Here is a 21,439-nt window from a genome sequence, read left to right as displayed (position 1 = left end):
TAAGGATCTGTGCTTTGTTTTCTCTAGGTATCTTGGATCAGTCTGCTGTCTGGGTGGATGAAATGAACTATTATGACATGCGCACTGACAGGAACAAAGGGATTCCCCCCTTGTCCTTACGTCCAGCTAATCCTCTTGGTATTGAGATAGACAAGTGAGTACCAAATGCCTTTAATCCACTTTTTTAGTGGTTTTCTCTATATGTGTCTTTGTGAATTCCAGGGAAGTTTAATGGTTTGCAGGGCAGGGAAAGATTTAAGAACATGTACAGCTCCTGGTATTCTGTTTGATACTCTGAGGTGTTAGTGGACATTGTATCCTGCTTCATAATCCTCTATTTTGGATCATCAATTAGAGCTGTAGATAATCTAAAAGCCTGATAGATTGAACCCCAGTGATGTTTAGATTTTGAGGATTGGTAAATAACCTAAGGCTTCAGATTTATACATTGTAGTTACAGAATACCTACTGTTGCATTTGAGTTTCACGGGGCATTTAAGGATATTAGATTGCTATCTGTTGCTAAAATTGCACTGTAAAATGTGATTTATTGTGCTACATCAGCTAGTTTATTTTATTGAAATACTAATACTGTTTTCCAGCACACAGTCTTCTTTAGTTCTTAAGTTTGGTGGAATTTATGACATTTTTGTCTGAAATAGTAACTTTATGGTGAATGATAAATGGAATTAGGGGTCTTTAAATGGGACGCTCTTCAAACCTGCCCAACTCTTAGAAATAGCATCAGGAATACTTCCCTCAATCAAGATGCCAGCTCTACCAAACAAAAGGCTATTTAAAACTAAACTATCACTAAGGTCTCATCTGCTGAATACTCTTGTTTGTGAGGGGGAATACATTGGAAAAAATCTGCAGTGTCCAAAATTCATATGGGATTTCTAGCAGATCCACACCACCTTCCAGCCTCTGGCTGTGCATTTCTTTCCTAGTTTGAATATATATTTTTCTTTCTATTCAAAGTACTAACCCAATTTTTTTAATAAGCTGGAGATTTTATCTCTTGAAGTATTTTTCTTTAACCTTTGGTGTAACTTCTGACAGGTAATTCTTTCATGTTCCTCAGTTTTCCAAACCCCGACAAAAAGTGGACCTTCATACTATGGACAGTATTCCAATGTGTTACTAGGAGACTTTCTGTCACTCTTCCACTCTCCCTCACCTTTTTTGTAAATTAAAAACCCCATAACAATCCTTTTTACTACTGTGCTACACAGCAACTACCAGTGAGGTGCTTTGTTAAGTGATTCTCTTGAGTCGCTACTTATAGTTAAGACATTGTCCATATGATAGATTAAGAATTATCATGTAGAAACTTAACTTAAACATAAATCCTTAGTTTAGGATTTGCTTAATTTAGAGTTGTCTATTGGGATGTTTGTTCAATAGGAAACCAATCATCTTGTATTTTAAATGATTTTTCCAGAAAATATTAGAAAATATTGTTATTGAAACCAAAAGTTTCATTTGAAAATAAATAAATCAGAAACATGTAGATACAGATAGGAAACAATCTTTTGTAGAGGGAGGGAATTAGGAAATCTTTGGGCAGGCATATCAAGCCTAGTTCATTGTTCTTGATCTCCCAGGTTCATTGCAGGAGAAGCAGGAAGATTAGGGCAAGCACCAGTTTGGGAGACCTGTCACTGAGCAGTAAAACAAGTAGTTGTGTGGAGGAATTGAGGGGTTACATTGTGCAGAGAGGAAAGAGAGGAAAAGCCTGGTCTGCCCTCATGCTATGGTTGACAGCACAGTTCTGACTATAGATGAACATTCTGGGTTTAATTAAAGAATGTCTTCTCAATGGAAAATCTTCCATAATTTTCTTGATCAATTGGAGCGTTATGAGGTTTATTTTCTATAAAATAAACTTTAATACCATATAGTTTAGCTAACCTCACATTTGCAAATACTTTACATATGGAATGGGTAAGTATTGAGAAATTGTACAAGGTAGTGAAAAAAGGCAATTGTAAACTAAGAAAGAGAGTGAATAAGCAAAAAATTAGCAATAGCTATTACTAGATGCAGGAATATTTGTCACTAGAAGTGATAAAAGCTGTTAGGATACTTTAAAATAAAAGACATCCTAATATGATCCTAATAATACTGTGGTGTATGCAGAAAGGCTCTGCAACATTATGGATCTCTCTTTTTTTTATACCTTTGATTTCTCTAAATGTTTTCTTTAAACGTGTGCAAATTGGGATGTATTTTAATTATGAAGCTGAAGCATTTGACATTTGTCTGACTTGTTGGGATTTACAACCCTTGCAGCCTTATGGCTGAGAAGGAAGGGAAAGGAGTGCCTTGTGTTGATTATGCAAATAGTGGTAAACAAAAGAAACATTAATTGAGAAGCTCAGGGAGAAAAGCAGTGAAAAACAGATGTGATAAAATGGAATAGGAATGAAGTATATTGGAGCACACTGAAGAGAAGGCAGAGGAAGGTGATAAGACTACAGACTGCAAGAGAAAGAAGCCCTCCCTGTAGAAAGTGATTATCAGGCATGAGCAAATGATACAGAAAAGACAATCTGCAGCATGGGAATGATTTAGGGTTTTTTTGGAGGGATTTTGTTGTTTTGGTTTATTTTTTTATATGGGTTATACTTGCCTTTAAAAGTTCCTTTTTTGGCTTTTTTAAACATTTTTTATAGTACTTTGTCCAATTAAAATCTGTTTTAAAATTAATTGTAGCTTTTGAACCATTCAGGTTGATGCTTTCAGGGTGCTGCAAATGAGACCTTGAAATAAGAGAAAAAGAACCTTGTACATAATGAAAAGAAGAGCTTCAGTACAGCAGTTTGCTAAATTATTAGACATGGACAAAAAAGAAATATTCAGACTCAGCAGATAGAAGAGTTGGAGTTTAATTGGGAGTGATTGAGATTTAGGTGAACAAAAAGTTTGAACTATGAGTTAAGGAAAATATGTAATAGTGGGTCTGACATTCTATTAATAATTAGAATACTGCCTGTAGATAGGCAGTATTACAGGACTAACATATATATACTCAGAATATGCACTGGAATTGTCCTTTCATATTCAAATGTTGCAAGGATGTGAAAAAGACAATGATGTATATACAGTCATCCTCCTGGCTGTTCTTTTACATAACCAAGATATTTTGAATGTTGCATATGCAGTCAAGATATTTTAACTCCATGTGTATGCCTAATGTTGAGGCCATCATCTTTCAGCCTGCAGGTTTAGCAAGTAGTAAGTATACGTAATTGCTGGCTGATAAGTTCTTCACATTTTCCAAGTATTAATTGCAGTTCCTGTGTCATGTAACTAAGAACCTCACTTGCTAATAAAAAAAATCAGTTACATTGGAATGAAACTTGAACTTGCTCGTCCATGTGTTTTGGTGGTGGTGACCCCTGAAGTCACAAATGTTTTTGGAGAAGAGTGCTTACACACATTTCTTCTCCTCCTTTCCTAAAAGCTTTTCATTCATCTTCTAAAACACAGAGCTGATCCAGTCAGATAAGGGGTTTTTGGCATTGATGTAATTTAGTGCCTATTGTGTGTATGCTGTGAGATAGTCAATTCCCACCAGAAAATAGGTACCTAAAATATTTAATCTTTGAATTATGGTTTTTAATATTTAGTATGGCGTTTAGTGTCCTATCACTACCTTTACACTCACTTTCAGTTCAGAGCAGGTCTGCGCCATCTTCCTCCCCAGGGAGTATTTCTGGCTGTGGTGTTCTGCAGATGTAGCCAGGAATCCTTACAGAAACATTGAATCATAGAATAGAACCACGGAATTGTTACAGTTGAAGAAGATTTTCAAAGTCATTGGGTCTAAATTTTGACCAATCCCCATCTTGTCAACTGAACCATATCCCCAAGTGCCATGTTCAGCCATTTCTTGAACACCTCCAGGGGCAGTGACTCTACCATCTCTCCTGGGTAGCCCCTTCCAATGCCTGATGATCCTTTCAGTGAAGAAATTCTTCCTGATGTCCAGCCTGAACCTCACTTGGCACAGCCTGAGGCTGTGTCCTTTTGTCTTGTTGCTGGTTGCTTGGGTGAAGAGGCTGTCCCCTACCTGGCCACACACCCCCCATCCAGGCAGCTGTAGAGAGTCATAAGGTCACCCCACGCCTCCTTTTCTCCAAGCTAAACACCCCCAGCTCACTCAGCTGCATCTCACAAAAGTTACTCTCTAGACCCTTCACCAGCTCCCTTGCCCTTCTTTGGATGTGCTCCCCCACAGCACTCAGGGTGTTTCCTCACCAGTGCCGAGTACTGGGGGACAGTCACTGCCCTGATCCTGCTGGCCACACTAATGCTGACACAGGCCAGGATGCCCTTGGCCTTCTTGCCCATGTGGGCACACTCATGTTCAGCTACTATCAGCCAGCACCCCCAGGTTCTTTTCTGCCAGGCTGCTTTACAGCCACTCTGCCCCCAGCCTGTAACTGCCTGGGGTTGTTGTGACACAAGCAAGATTCAGCCTTGTTCAACCTCATACAGCTGGCTTCAGCTCATCAATCCAGCCTGTCCAGATCCTTCTGCAGAGTCTCCCTATCCTCCAGCAGATCAATACTCCTACCCGACCTGTTGTCACCTGCAAACTATTTAGAGTACACTCAATACCATTGTCCCCATAATTGATAAAGATACTGAACCAGACTGGCCCCAGTACTGACCCTTGGGGAATCCCAGTAGTGACCATCCAAGAGCTGGAGGTAACTCCATTCACCACCACTCTCTAGGCATGGCCATCAAGTTTTTAATCCTGCAACGAATACACCTGTCCAAGCATTGGGTTGCCAGCTTCTCCAGGAGAAGTCTTAAACAGGTTGCAGGAAGAAGAACGAGTGTGCAGAGTAGTTGTCTCAGTATGAGAAATGTGGAACTCGGTGTGAAAATTCTGACCTTAGCAGCAATGTGGCAGTACTTTGATTGGTTTTAGCAGTTTAGAGCTGTTACAAAAGCAGGTTGGTAACACAAGATCGTTCAGAATTTTGTATAGTTCTGGGAGAGAACCATATGTCTTGTAGACACTGGTTAAATATGTTGATGGAAAATTTAGATCTACGTGATATTTGTGAATGAATTGCTTGTTCCGATGTACCACATACTTCCTCCTCCTGCATGACAAGTCCTTGTTTAACCAAGACTCCTCTAACTACTCGGTCAGGCTAAGAAAATTCATTCTCTGCAAAACAGTAACATCAGTCAGACCTAGTAGTGGTTAGAAAATTTTTGAATAGTGTTTGTTGTTTTGCATGTAGCAGAGGTCACTCTGGTGGATCCATCTCGTACATGAAAGCAAAGGCTGACATGCTAAGTACATTCCACATACTTCTGTATCCACCCACTCAATACAGATGCTTCCCTCTTCCCACGCCAGCTTCCAAAACAGTTCATTTGGGAAAAGGAAACAGATGATCTTACGCTGCCACCTAATGGTATACGTCAGCTTGCTACCACGAGATAGGAAAAGACTTTCTGGAGGTTGAGATGTTTATTTTTTAATGGCTTGTATGGAAATGCAGTAGATTTCATCATTGGATGTGATGGGCATGTGGAAACTTGATCACAGAGATGCATGCAAAAAATTCTGAAAGCTGCAAAAGAGAGTTGCAGTATAGTCCTAGCTTTATGATATTAAAAAATAAAGTAGTACTTACTTCTTGTTAGGTTGATGCATCAGCTGCAGCTTCCAGCCTATAATCTCTTAGTAGATTTCTCTTACCACATTCTGCCAGTTCTAAAATAGAGTTGCCCCTTTGTTTTCATATTTGTAATGAACCCAATGCTACTAGGAAGGAATTGCTAGAGTTCACCCTTGCCTTGTTGCTATTGGAGAGACCTTGGTTAACACCTTCTGATTTGTCGTGTTTAGTCTACACCAGTGTCCCTTACGCTGATCTTTTTGCACTACAGCTGGTACAAAGCCAGCTTCAAGGAGTCTGACTGGTACCAGACAGAGGGGGGAGTATACAGCAGCTCTAGCTGGAGCTTGTTTATGCTGGTTGCTATTCAGAATCTGTGTTTATTTAAAGTTGCTCCATTTGACCTTTTAGAAACTCCTGTGGAACTGAGCTTCATGTTACCTTTTGGTGCCTGTATCTTGCTTTGGAATGCACCTTTAATCTGCAAATATTTTCATATATGCTGAAAATCTGACTATAAGATTCTGAAGTTCTGGGAGCAAAATAATTTTTACAGAAAAATTACTTCTTGCTAAACTGCGTTCATTGTCAGGCTTTGTTACTTAGTATCTGTTGCATCCTGTTGCTCATATTTGATTGTGACTGCTTCAAGGCTGTGATTACCCATGGAGATTTCCAGCTAATCTCTGGAGAATATAAATGCTGTGTATGTATACAAGTTCTGTAGTAGAATTTGTAAGAGCCCATGTATCCTGTACTGTTAAATTTGGTTTATTGCTATTAGTCTGTACAGAACCTGAAGTTTGGAGTAGTGCAAGGAGGGACTTCTCTTGATGGGCACTTGTGGTACAAGTGAATTGAACACCTGTTTTGAATCCAAAGTAAATGTGCATGACCTTTACGTGGAAGCAAGGACCACTACATCTAATGTTATATGACCCTATTAACTGTACTCAACATGTGTTTGAGGGATGTGAAAGTGTATCGTGGCATGTAACCAAATGTATTTTTATTATACTTCTCATTAATATAACCACTATGTGAAATCGCAATTTCTTTTGTATTTAAAATTGTTGCTGAAGCATTAAAAAGACTATTTTAAAATGTTAACTGTAGGTCTAGTATCAGATCTAGTTCTATTCTAGGTAAAATAGTGTGCCAAGCAGACAATACTAGTATACAAATCCAGTATGTGTACCTTTGCTGAAATTGTAAAGGTAGTGTAATACTTAGGGTTGTACAGGGTGGTAAGCTTCACTCTTCCTTTTCTGAGTTCTTCTGGATTCAATTTGTGGTTCCCAATATATTTTACAATGATTACTTCTTCATGAAGTGATTCTTGTATAATGAGCAAATCAACAGAGAAGTGATTTACATTTTAATTGCATTCCATCATGATCTAAGCTTTTGCTACTGGTTCATCTTCACCCTGTAATGTTGAAAGGAATAAACCAGAAATACTTTCTCAAAGCTCAAATGGGCTTGTTTATAAGTAAAGGGTAAGCAAGTTTTCATGAGAAACTTCCAAAACCTGACTTATTTAATTTACTAATGGCATTTAATGAAACAAACTTGTGTGTATGTGCAGACAGTGTCTTTTTAGATGCATCTGGCCAGACATTCCACAAATACAGTTACTTTCAGTTTGAGCATCTTAGTGTGCACTTCATTTTGAAGACAGCTGTAGCAAGTCTGTATGTGGCAAGCTGTAGCATATCTGTTAGTGGGAAAATACTGGTAAAATGTACGATAAAAATAAGGGCACTAAACCATACAGTATAACATATTGTTAACATACCTCACACATTCCCATTCATGTTTCTAGTCTGTTGTGACTATGTCTAAAATACATCTGCACAGATAAAAACATTGTTAATTTATGGTTCTACACAAGTGCATCAGCTGAAAAAAAAACCTCCTAATAACTTTTCAAGGCAGCCAAACATCAAATTGAAAAAAAAATTCCTTCATTTGTGTCCCTCTGTCTGTAGACAAGATTCATTTGCAGTAATTCATTACACTCTATCTTGGTCACTCTATATATATATTAAAAAACAGTTTCATTTTTCCCCCTAGGAATTGTATAGCTCATGCATAAGCTTAAATTGTCTTGCAGTTATGAGCAGCATTTGGTATTGGTATATTGAGTCTGTGTGCTTTTTTGTGTTTTATCTGTCTCTTCTGGGTTTGGAGAACATACTTGGAAGTTCTGAAAATATGAGCGAAATTCTGCTTCTGTATTGATTGCATTCACTTAAATAGTGCTTGCACAGAATGGCCAAGTCTCTCCCGAAAACTCAAATTTGTTTTCTGTTTAGCATTAAAAATGCAACTGTCTACAAAGATGTCATCATGTGTGGATTGAATATAAATTTTTTTTGTACAGTTGTACTGTGTATCGCATGTGCAGTACTATCCTTCAATTCATGTTCCTACATGTTCCTTTATTTTACCCCTCATTTGAGGGTAAAATAAAGTACCTTAAATTGTCTTTAAATTAAGAATAAATTGAAACTTTCTTCTTACATCTATCAGCATTTTCTGCTTACTGTCATTCATGAAATTTAAGGTCATTGAAAATCCTGAATCTTACTACTTATGTCTTAAAGTTTTAATATAACATCATCACTTTTTCATTGAACACCGGCAAATGCTGGGTCCCTCGTTTTTTCTTGCTGCAGTTTTTTCTCATACTATTTTCTCTGTATCTCTACTTTTCATATCTGTCATCACCTTTCCCTGAATCTCATTTGATTTTTTTTTTTTTTTTTTTTTGGTTTTTAAAAAGTATTGTTTCATGCCCCTGCTGTAATCAGGTGCTACTGATGAAAGACTTCTGTACCATGTCATTATATACATAGGTCCTTTGTACCTGCTTGTGCTAATGGCCATTTGGGTATGAAAAGAAACTTCCTGGAAACAACTCCTCTCTATGTAATTGTACTTTTTTATGTGCCTGCCTTTAGATTTGTTTCACTTAATCTGCTGTTTGCTTTTTATAATAAAAACAGCTTTAACTATCTTGAAACATGTTTAGATTACAGAAAAAACTAAAACTAACTAATCACTGCTTTTGTGTCCATTTAAATGGCTCTCCCTGTGTGTTAAATGGAATTCTTATAACTGACTCTGGATTGCTACTCCCACCCAAGTTTGCTTTCAAATGCAAAGAATGGCAGATTGATTTTCATTTGCTTACAGTTTGCTTTGTATAGCAAAGCTCACCTAACTTGTGAGCATCAGAGAGGGACTTCATTGTCTTTTGAGTTGGATGTTGTGATCCAGAAATGAAATAGTAAAATTTTGGAATAGATGAGAACATTTCACTTGAAAGGGACATAAGTCCATCTAGTCCAACTGACAGACCCATTTAGGGCTGACCACAAATGAATTTGTTTTCCACAATTAGTCTCTGAAGATGGGGTGCAGCTGGTGGTAAAGATGAGAGGAGGGAGTGCACCTGGTGATGTATTGAGTGCATGGTGGAATGAATATGGCCAAGTGTTGAGTGTGTGTCCAGACTGAGGGATGAAGGTTGTCGTGTTTTCATCAAAAAGTGCTTTAAATATTTTTGTTACGTAGACTTGAAGTAAATGGAATAAATTTTCTGGATGAGTATCTTAGAAACTACTTATAGTTTTAAAAATGTTGTAGAGAATCTGTTTTCACAAGAAATTCACTCACATGATTTCTTCATGCATTTGCAAGACTCAATAAAAATTTACAGAACCTGCTGGCTGCCCCTTCAGATAAGTCTATTTTTCCTTTGTTTTGTGTATGGTAAACAGACAGATCAGTGTGTTCTGTTTTGCAAGAGAATTATTTTAACTCAGTATTATACTTTTTCCAGTGTTTGTATATAATAGAAGTATATTCTGTGTATCTCCCTTTCATGTTTATGTGACTTCTGCTGCTCAGGAATCAATAGACAATAATTGTGTGAGATCATTTACAAGCTGCCAAACTTCTCATGTGTTGCCATCTTAAAGTTAAAAAGAAGCATTTTGTACAGACAAAATTTCTGTCTTATGTGTAGTAGTGAAATCAAAATGGTAAAATTAGTTTTGCTCAGAATAGATTTCAGTCTCTCCCAGTCATGTTACATGTGTCTGTAATAGGAGATTTAATTTCAAGGTGAGTTATAAGTTAATGTTCCCATCTTATAGGGAAATTATTTGATGTTTTTTGTTGGTTTGGGGTTTTTTTGTGAATGTTTTAATTGTAAGCTGTTTACAAGTCTATGTTTCACTGAAGAAAGGAATATTCATTTTTCAGGGGCAGATTTCCTCAAAAAGATTTAGAGTCACTATTTCCTGGGATGAGTGCTGATTTCACAAGTGAAAACTTTTCTGCTGCCTGGTACCTGATTGAGAATCATTCAACAACAAGGTTTGTTGCTGTCATAGAATTAATTGTTTTAAATGCAAGTCACTGATGGTATTTCATTATGCAGTAAATGTGTCATTGGTGGTTTGCATTTACATCAAATAGTCACAGTTGTTTCTGGTGTGTCTGCTTGGCCTGAAACTTAAATCAACCAGTTTGCTTAATCTGCTTCTCAGAAAGACCTTGTTTTTAACCAGACCTAATTTATGATGGGGCTTTTTATTTATCCCCAGCCCCCAATATCAGATAAAATCTGTCTTTCTTCAAACTTTAGGAATCAAGTTAGCACGGTCTTGAGTGGAAACTCCAGGTGTTAAGTCATGAACAGAGACACAGGTTATGGGCACTGAACAGATTACTAAAATTGTTTGTATCAATTAGGTTGTAGTTAACATTTTTGGAAAATGCTAAAGTAGGATCTTTGAGGTAAATCCCCTAAAATCTTGACAATTAAGATCTTAATTTAGAAATACAGTTCATAGTATGTACTTACATTAATGTATTATATAAATGTATTTTTACATGTATCACTAAATTCCAAAACTTTTATCTGCTGTGTGTTCACATAATACTGGAAGTCATTTTTAATAGAGAAGATGAGCTTCTATTCTTGTTTTTAGCTAGATACTCCGATTGGTATTTTAAAGGGAAATATGACTTTACAAATTGTTTTAGTTTTGTTTCCTTCTAGTAGAAAAAGATATGTGTTGCTTCTTGGTTTTGGAGATGGGAGGATATTTGGTTTTTAAAGCTCCAGAAACAACCATTACTCTGCTTGGGAAATACTTAAATTTCCTCTCAAAATGGTGGTACTTTAAAGGGCCAGAACAGCAAGAGAACATGATTACCTAATACACATATAATGACATCATTTTTTGAAGTCAAGTAACTAAGACGAGTTATTCCAAATTAATTATGTCTGTCAGAATCTGATAACTTGGGGGATCATCAGGTTTTTTAAAAAAATTAGGAGATAATAAAGTAATAAAGAGTAAATAGCTTTTGATGTAGGTCTTGTAAAAAAAAATGCTATATGTTTGGCCCTTGGTCTGTTTCCACTTTGTTGCTCATCCATGCGGGCACCAGTGACACTGCCCAGGGAGATGCAGAACAGATCACAAGTGATTGCAGACTGGGGACAACAGTGAAGAATGTGGGAGCCTAGGTATTCCCTTTGATTTATATGTGAAGGGGAAAATTTCAGGTAATAGGGATGCATCCTGTAGATTCACAGATGGCTATACCCCTGGTTTCAAAAGCAGCACTTTTTTCTACTGTAGCTGGGTCCATGACTAAAGAAAAAAGACTGCTAGTGAGAAATTGAATTAATTTGAAAAAGTGGGGTGGGAGAATGGGAGTATCTTTGCCAGCAGGTTTGCACTTTGGTGTCAAAAACTTCAAATTCAGAATATCAAGGGATGGTGATAACAGCCTGCAGTTTAATGAAGGGAACTGGGTGCTACTAGTGATGGCATTAAGAATGCTGTAGGTAATTACAAAACTAGCTGGAAGTGTCTAACGTTAAGTCCCTTTACAGACTAATGTGCTGTCTGAGAAGCAAGTAAGAGACATGTAGAATTAGACAAACATACTGCTAGAATAAAGTGGGATAGCTCATGTACCTAGTATTTTGGGATGGATAGCAAGAGGCCACCTGAAGAAATATCCAGGAAAGAAGAGAGGGACTTGACCTTCCTGTGAAGAACGGCTAGAATAAATATATGGGCCCTGCTATGGAGGAGGATGGTTGAGATCTTGTTCAGGAGTCTGGAATGGGTGGCATTGCAGTGGCATGAGGAAGTAAACAAAATCTTCCTTAAGCAACTTGGGAAAGTTTCCAGAGAGCAGACTCTGGATGTTGTACAATATTTTAATGTCCTTCATATTTACAGGAGGGGCAGCAGTCCCAGGAGGCTTGTGAGGAGTTCTGGGAATGACTTCTAACACAGCTGCAGTGTGAGCCTTCAGGGGTGCTACTCTTCTGAGTAGGATTCTTGCAGACAAGGAAATGGATGTGATAATCAGTGGCAGGCATGGCTGTAGCAATTGTGAAATAGTTGAATTCACGACTCAAAGGGGTGTGGGGAAGGCAAGCAGGAGAGTACTCACTCACCTGGGATTGAAAAGCAGTCATACAGAAGACAATCCAGTGCTTGTAAAAGTTGACTGTCTAGTGCAAATCATCTTCTGGGGTGTATCAGCAGCAATGTGTTAGGTAGGATATGGAGATGATTCTGCTTGGCATTGTTAAAGGTGCAGTTGCTCTGCCACCCATGGCCATTGCTATAAGATGTGAGAACTGAGGCACAAGCTCAGGAGAGGATAAATATTGCTAGCTATATAGCTTGAATGAGTTAGGTGCTTTTAGAAAAGAAAAACCATTTTTAACATTTTGTCTAGTATCAGCTTAAGTATTTTATCCTTCTGCTGAAAAAATTCCATCAATTTGTGTCTTTGCATGTCAGCAGTTTCAAGTAATGATCTTCTCCATCCAGTGGCATAAAAAGTGTTAATTTGTACTTTTAAATGAAATCTGGAGGTTTCTGCATATTAACTCCATTTACATTGGTTTATAAAATCCAAATCTTAGTGTTGAAGGTTCAAGAGCACTGTAAAACTCAACAGGAATAAATGCTCAAAGGGTAGGGTGAATCCAATTATATTTTGAATCTAACTATAGGTGTCTCTTGAAATAAAGAAGCAGCAAAATTGTTTTTGTTGCTTTTCTTTTTTTTGCCAATTAAACATGTGTAATCTTAAAAATAATCTGGAATTGTATAAATATCATCCCATATAATTTGTGCTGTTTTTCTGGAAACACAGCAGTGGTTTAGTTCTTGTCTTATACGTAACTTTAGCTGTTGGAAATGGTAAATGTGTGGTGCACTGACATTTTGGTTAGCTTATGTCTGTTTTTTCCTTGAAGGATATTCTTTTTAAGAAATCAGTATAACATCATTTTTACTAATTCTTTTAATCCTGGCAATATCCAGTTAAATAAAAATAAACTATTTTGACATGCTGTGAGATCCTCAGGTAACATAAAACAGTGCTTAAAAGGAGAACTGTACAAATTTTCATTATTTGGAAAATGCTGCTGGTAAATTCTTCACATATGCCCAAGTGGACCAATCCAGGTAATGAGTAATGTTATTTCTGTCCAGCAGATGGAAACAGAAAATTAGGCAAAATGTTGCGATATCATCAGTATAAAAAGAAAACTGCTTTTAAGTGCACCACTGTGCTTTGCCTCCCAGCAGGTGGTGGTAGCCTTCTCATTGCCTGGGCTAAAATTGGATTTGTTCTCTTAATGTGTCCTTTTTTACCAGCTCTTTTTAAAATGGGCAGAATACTGATGGAATTGTCTTATGTCTTAGTTTTCTACTTCCTTGATCCCTCTCCTCACATAGGTATGATGCAGTTTTTTTGTTTCATTTTTTTTGTATTAGGGAGACAGCTTTGGCCGGCAGCTAAGAAGAAAGACTTTAAGGATGAAAAATCATGTGCTATATTTGTATTTCTGAGCTTGTTCATGGTGGTGTTTTATAGTTGGTCAAGTTATATAACTCCTGAGATCATATTAATCATCATAAAAAATATATGTATAATTAATGAAGATTTATTCACGACATAAGACTTCTCAATTAATTGCAGGTGCTTGCAAAAAATAAAGATGTAAATCAAATGTAAACTGAGAGAAAATAAAGAAATATTAGGAAAATCAGATAAAAAAGGAAGCTCCCATACCAGCAACAATGACGAGTGGGCAATTAATATTACCCTATGAAGGGTCTTTCAAAAATATTTCAGCAGATTGTATATAAAAGCCATACCTTCATAAAGCAGGAACCTGTTTAGCTTTTTTTTTTTTTGAACTAATATTGTAATTGTTTCTGAACTGTAAGTCCAAACCAACATAAAAATATTAATTAATTCAGAAACAAAAGTGAGAAAGGATTGTCAGTAAAGCTACAGAATTAAGCAAATGTCATTATTAAAGAGACTTGTAACATCTCAGTTGTTAATCTACTGTGTACTATGTGTAGTGAATTCTACTGTCACCTATTTAATATAGTACAGATAGTTAGAAGAAACATCTTGACCAGGTTGTATTATGAAGAAATCACTTCCATCACAAGTGATAGGAGCCTTCTTCCTATTTAGGGTTGAAACTAACATACTGAGATCTTTGGACTAAGAATCAACTCTCATTATTGAAACACACTCATTAGCAATTACTTTGCCCTTACTTGTTGTTCTGAAAGTAAGTGGCTTTATTTTCCAAGTAGTTTGTTCTGTTTATTTATTAGCTGACCTTATTGTTTAAATGTCTCTGAGGTTTTCGTGTTTGTTTTCAGTTTTGATCAGCTCAAAACGGCTGTTGTGAATTTGAAGAAACAAGCCAATAAGAAAAATGAAGGGAGTCTAGCTTATGTCAAAGGAGGTCTCAGCACATTTTTTGAAGCACAAGATGCTCTGTCAGGTAAAGATGCTTTGTGCTCACTAAATACAGTATAAATGAAAATATGTGTATATATGGTTGAATTTAAAACCAAAAATACTGTTTCTCTTCATGGTCTGTGCTAAAACTGTATAATGAGCCCAAAATCTGTGCTGTGTTGTTCACAAGCTAGAATTGGCTACCTCATTGATGTGGTTTATTTGCAAAAGGTGTCACCAACTGTATCTTACAGGAATTAAAGGCATTTGATCAAATCGCTTAGACCACAAGTACAAGAAAGAGAAGTGTTAAACTGGAGTTAAGATGGCTTGCAAACTGTAGCAACAGAAAAGATTTAATTTTATGACGCCTTATTCAACAGTCAAATGGTAATATTTATATGAATATCCAGACACTTGTTACTTTGGGAGATCAGAGCCTTTCTGTTCTGTTTGCCATTGGCAGAATGCAGCACACTAATGAGTTGCCATTTATATGAATATATGTTGACTGTACATAGACACACACAGACACACTCTTAAAGCATCAGATGTCTCACAGGTCAAACCTCATTGTGGGCTATTGTAGTCCTGTCTAGCAAGGCTCTGGTCTGGGTGAGACAGCAACAGTGCCCAGGAAACCATCCCCAGCAGGTTTGTCATTTACCACTAAGCTGATTATCCATCCTGGTCATTGACACCTTTGGCCAAAATCTAACAAGCTTCAATAACAAAAGTATTAAAGAATTTAGCAGAAAATCTGAAGAATGGTGTGGTAGTCATAGGAAAGGACTCTAAGAACCATGACTTGGCATTGTTTCACCTTTTTAAGCTGAGTTTTCATTAAATGCTAGGAAAAAATAATAGGCTTTCCTTGTAATTCTTACACATCTTGAAAATACTGAAATTCTATTTTTTTCTTAAATTGTCTCAAACATAATCCCAAATAAATATTGAAATGTGGCTTGTTTTTCACAACCAAATCTGCTTTGCATGTGGAATATCACATATTCTAAAAGACTGAGAGCTCTGTTTTCAAGAAGTTACTACTATAGAGAAAAAGTAGTGCTAACAGTATTACCTTGTAAGATTATTTTTTGGATCAGCAAATACTAGTAGGATTTGAAGAAAGGTATGGCAAACCATAAATGTTGTGAGGTTTTAGAAAAGCTGAGCGCAACTGAGTAATTTTCTTTTGTTCCACCTCTTAGTAGCATTTTGCCTTTGGAGACTGATTACCTGATAAATGAGGAGGTCAAGAAGCAAGTAGTAATGTGAGAAATATTAATAAAATAATGGCAGGGGAAGCAACCTGATTTATTTTATTAGCTACTATAGTCTCAATTTTTAAAAAATTCTAAGCTGCAATATTGTTTTGTGTCTTTTACCTTTACCGGTGTTATTTTTACCTAAAATCAGGGTTAATCAGTGCACTCCTTTAGCGAAATTATGACCTTAAACTTGGGATGACTCAAGTGGTTTTCAATGTCACTTTTTGTCTGTAACCAAAATGGCTTGGCTTTGTCTTGCCCTCAGTAATCTCCCCTTAGCTGAAAGTCTGCTTCAAAAGGAAGCAGGCTTTCAGCTTATACAGTGAATTAAAGTGGTATAATGGAAGAATGGCCTTGATGCTGTTAATGAATTCTTGATGAGGATGCAGTACGGGTCACAGCTGCCTTCTGTAGCATTTTCATACACATTTCTCTGTTGAAATGTCATCCTAAGTGCATGTGCAGAAGATTTTTTCTTCTTTTCAGTCAATAAATCCACTCTTACTGCATATGAATTTCAGTTTTGAATGCAGAACTACGTATTTGCCTGCTCTTCCTCCTTATGCAGGATATTTTTGAGAGAGTATAGCTAGGAAAATTGCATAACTTTTTAAAGACTTGAACTTGTGATAGGAACAATCAACTGTTAAGTTGGATGTTGCTTCCAGTGGCAAGAAGAAACAAAGGACTTCTTTGGTGCCAACATCCAGCCCTACTGCCAGATGTCAAAGCTTTTTCCAGAACATTTGATGACTACAGTTTTCTCAAATGAAAGATGCTGAGAATTAAGAGTAAGCATTATTAGCATTGTTCTAGAGAAACAGCAGAGATGCAGATTTTAAAAAACCAGCAGCAACAACCAAACGAAAACCCCCAAACAAACAAACCCTCTTTAATTCCTCAGCATGCAGTTATGAAATTCAAGCTTTTTAACAGAAGAACATTAAATTAAAAATACTATCTGGCTTGACAGTGATTGTACAAGAGGATGTTATGGCACTTTTCTGCCCTTACACACCTAAGGGTGAATTTTTATGTCTTATTTTCTCCTTTAAAGAAGTGCAACTAGAATTTGTATGCATTTCAACAAAGCTACATGAGTAGTACTTTATATTTGAAAACTGAACAATTGTTTCAGCTCAAACTCTTAGGGACATAGCCATTGTTCTGCAAACTATTATTATTTGATACTGAGCATACAACTGTCACGGATGAAAAGTGACTTAAGGGAAAACCCTTACTGAATACATTTTGTCTGTCTTCCAATATGATTTAAATTTTCTGAGTTGGTTCATTTTGATTTAGATATTTTTTAACTCTCTTGCTTTGGGAAGATTTCTAAAATCTAATTTATTTTCTAAAGATACGGTTTATTGAGGGCAAAAATTTAGACTTTCATTGTTCCCCTTCAGATATCTTAGAACACATCTTCTAAGCCCAGTGGTTATGCTTCATAAACTGCAGGTCTGTTGCACTGTAGTTACAGAACGGGGCTACTTGTGAGCAGTTACTTTTGTTGTCTCCCTACATTAGTACACGATAACTTTTCATAGGAGGATCACATTAGGAGGCACAACACTTGCTTCTCCAGTTACTTCATACTCCTCTACACCTTTTATACATACTTTTTAAAACTCATATACATTTAACAATGCTTGTTTCAAACATGTTACCTTGATTAAGGAAACCCATAATTAGTGATTATTGTACAGCTTTTTTCATTAGTTAGGACCAGTAAGTTCTGTCTGATCTTAAATGTACTGTCAGACTCTATTACACATTTAAATGACTCTTAATATTTTCATAAATAAGAAATGGAAAGCATAAAAAGCAGTCCTTAGATGTTTATTGTATTTTGTGATTTAGAGGCTTTTTGCTAAGAAAATAAGAGCTCAAATAGACCAGAACCCATCCTTGTTTGGTTTAATTTCTAGAATAGCCTTATCAGATCCCCATGTCTCTCTGCCTGTTAGCTTGGCTGACAGTTTGACAGTGACTCTGCAGAGATGTTCAACAGGAAGTTTGTTTCGTCAGCTGAAGGGAGCTGTAAACTGAGCTGAGGGGAGCACGGTTTATCTCAACTTGACCTACTTGTCAGTGTCAGGGAGTTCAGCTGGTTCATTTCCTGTAATTCTAATTGCAACCTAGAAAGTAGCATTCCTAAAAGGGTGTCTGTTTATGTGTTTGTAGCTAAGACATATTTTACCCTCATGAGCAAATCAGGTCCCACACAGAAGTTGTTAGGAAAGTTAGCAAATTTATTTTCTTTCAGTATGTTTTTTTTCCGAAATGCTCTTTGCAATGAACCTAAGGCTGCAGTTTTTTCTTATTTAAATGACAGGAAAAAATAGGGAAATGACTACTTCAGTCACTCACTTACACAAAAACATGTAAGTACGACATCTCTGTTGGGAGGTAAAAAAGATGCTGTAATGTCTTTAAAACACAGATATCGTGAGCAAATTTGAGGTTTAGATTTGGCTCTCTAGTTTGCCATGGCAACAGGTTTTTTTGCGTTTACAACTACAAACACATTTTTTGTGATTTTCAGGAAGAAGTCCATACGAAAGAAGCACTGCTGGCTTTTACAGAATTCTTTTTTCCCTTTCCCCCTCCTGTTCAGATACATGGCCTGGGGGAATACCTGCATGATAGGGACCTTTGATTATAGTTGGCCTTTTGTCTATGACCTTTCTTAATACATAAGTTAGGATGGTGTGGCTGAAGTAACCTGGCTGAAATTATCCTAATCTGGCCAATGCCTGTTTTTTTCATTTGGTTTTGTTTTTTTTTTTCCTGTAGACTATTTTTACAGTTCATTCCCTAAGGCTCATTCTAGAATGAGCATGTTAGTGATCCAGGATTGGACTCAGGCTGAATAAGTCTGTGCTGCTGCCATTATGTCTGTTAAATTCATTTTCTCCTAAAGTAAAACAAAAAATATCACCTGAGCTATATTCAGTTCTGAGTCAGACTTGGAAGTTGAGAAGCTAAAAACTGATGCTAGTCTGTCATAAATTAGTCCCTTTGCTTCAAACTTTCGAGGAATTTTGTTATATTTGAATTTAAAGAGATTATATAGACCCAACCCAATTTTTCATTAGTGATTCTGTTTGCAAACTAGATTGATAAATAATTTTGAAATGGTTTTCTTTTTTCCAGGTAAATGTGCTAGTGTGTGACTGTTTTTGCTTGGTAACTTGGGATTTGGATGGTGTACCAGGTTTTGCTGTTGTCACGTTGCTGCTTTGTAACAAATCTAATTCACACTTTTGCTTTACTTTGCTCTCATGTATATTTTTTTCAAATAGTATGGATTATTCGTAAACCTATGAATTTGAGTAAATCAAATTCAAATATATGATTGCTACCTAAATGTTGTACAGGTGACTTGAAATGTCTGGAATAGCACTGTTTCTAATTCTCTGTGTGTTGTGTGTCTATTAATTTTATCCTCCTACTTAAAGTGATAGAATATCGTCTTTGCAGGGTAAGAACAGTCTGCTGTTACAGCTAGTGATTTTAAAGATGATCATTTTTAGAGCATAAGAAAGAATAGGGCCATGGAAACAAGCTGGCAAAAACTGATGCTGCATGTATCAGATACATATCTGAGAGCATATCAGTTACTTCAGAGTAGCAGTTCCCCTGCATGTGTGTGCCCCATAGCAGGTGCAAGTGCAAGTTACATTATTTCAAGTTAAGAATTAAGATCATGCCTCCATGTAGTCATCATGAAGCGATAGCTGATGTGCTCTCTGCTCACTGTCTAGCTTTCCAAGTGGGTCCTCCTATCTGAATACTTCAATCATCTTTGTGCTACCCTTACAGGCAGAAACTGAATGAGAAGGATAAGTACTATCGTTGCTTCATATTTTTCCTTACAGCATTGGAAATGAAAAAATAAATGTCTAAAAATAGCCATGCTAAATTAAACTTAATTTAATTTTGCTTGTTGAAAACTTGTGTTTTGATCTTTCAGTACTAGATAACAAGAGGGACATTAAAATGAGAAATGTATTCTGAGAGAAAGATGACCTGACAAATGCGTGCCATAATGTATGTAAGTGGTGGTAGACAGTTTAGTCTCGGGTGCATGCTTCCTCTTCATGCAGTTCTTAAGGTCAATTTTTGTAGTAGACCAATTGTTACCTTAATGCAGTTTTAATAAAAGCAAAAGTTATCACAATTGATAAAAGGCTCAAAAAGGTTTCCTCTGGTGCAGATCCTAGCATGGTATTGTGTAGGGAGTTGGGGTTTTTTTTTTGTCTCAAGCAAGAGAAAATTTGATTACAAAATGTGAGAAACAGCAGCAATTGTCAGAGGTCGTAGTAAAAATTCTCTGCCCAAGCTCTGCTTTTATTCTGGCTACTCATGTATCTTCTTCATCAGTTACTGTTTTAGAGATGTGAGCTAATTATTGGCAGAATTTCTCCAAAGGGATGTAATTTTGACACCTTATAGTTACTGTGTGGCTATCATATTTTATGAACTTGGTTTTTTTTCAGGTAGGTTAACTATTTTGTTTGAATTTGAAAAATAGTAAAGCATATAGGAAGAGAAATACCTCTTGCAATTGCAATTTTCAAACAGCTAATTCTGCAATTGATTGGAAGTGTGCAAAAAAAGTTACCTATGATTAAATTTGATCCAGACTTATCCTGCAAGCCATAAACCACCTTAATTTCATGCTACATTATTCCATTTTTATTTCCATACCACCTTTTAAATGCAACATTTAAGACCTTCTTTTATTGTTACTATTTTTACCTTTCACAGAGTCAGAAAGCACCAGTAAAGAGAGAAGAGCATTTTCTGTACTGTTCAATTCTGAAGTGTTCTGGCAAAGGCCTGGATCCAGCCCCGGAATTTTTAGTGCCTCCATAGGCGGAATAATAAGCCACATTTTCCTGTCTATTTCCAAGATATTTTCCCAGAGATATCAGACTTGCTGTAATATAAGTCCATCTGAAAACAAGTTGACTGGTCTCAATTTTTTGAGAATAAAATTTTTTGGTTTATATATCAATAAAGCCTCCCTTCCTAGCACTGTGCTTCAATTACCTTAAAATATCGTGTTAATTTTGTCCATTTTCTTTGATTTTTTCCACTGTGTTGGGTAAACAAGCTTGGAGAAGTAAATGCTAGAGAAACAAAACACAAAAAGGCAACTTAAGACAATACTGCATTTAGTTCAATATTTTGTCATTTTTGCTAGTGTTAATAATGTTAACCAAAACAAAGCTGAGTTTGCTATGCCAATAGAAAAATATCTAGAATTCTCAAGGGGCACTGCAGGAATGACCAAACCAAACTAGACTTAGCACTATTAACCAATGGCCAAAGGAAGAAATAATACTTCTTTTTTTATTATAAAGATTTTGGTAGAATAATGTATTAGGAGCTCTGTTCATGGCATGCTGTCTTTATTGCTTTCCTCTTTATACGCAGCCCTGCAGTCCTGTTAAATCCATTCAGAACAGTTTTTACCTTACATAGGGATGCTCTCCTCATCAATGGCCTTCTTATATTTTGCTAAAATTACAAAAAATTGTTAATCTTTCAATAAAAGAAATCAAAAGCATTTTTATTCATGCATTAGGCATGAATCCTGGCTATGTTCTGATGTGTTCTGCATTCCTCTAATACTGTCCTTTGGTGCCAGGTTCTTAGTTACGACATCATATC

The 21,439-nt window shown here is 36.5% G+C and overlaps 1 protein-coding gene across 4 annotated transcripts in view; it reads left to right on the top strand.

Annotated features, from left to right (window-relative positions):
• Nucleotides 1–21,439, top strand: part of EXOC2 (exocyst complex component 2) — a 491,144-nt gene that overhangs the window by 384,252 nt on the left and 85,453 nt on the right. For all 4 annotated transcript variants that reach the window (XM_050970538.1, XM_018926318.3, XM_050970537.1 and 1 more), the window contains 3 exons: nt 28–154; nt 9,930–10,043; nt 14,399–14,523. In XM_050970538.1, coding sequence (XP_050826495.1) covers nt 28–154; nt 9,930–10,043; nt 14,399–14,523 — 366 coding nt within the window. The remainder of the gene's footprint in view (nt 1–27; nt 155–9,929; nt 10,044–14,398; nt 14,524–21,439) is intronic.

The sequence above is a fragment of the Serinus canaria genome, chromosome 2, assembly GCF_022539315.1.
Source record: "Serinus canaria isolate serCan28SL12 chromosome 2, serCan2020, whole genome shotgun sequence".
NCBI lineage: Eukaryota > Metazoa > Chordata > Aves > Passeriformes > Fringillidae > Serinus > Serinus canaria.
Note: the sequence above shows the minus strand (reverse complement) of the source record. Positions and strands in the feature narration are given on the sequence as shown.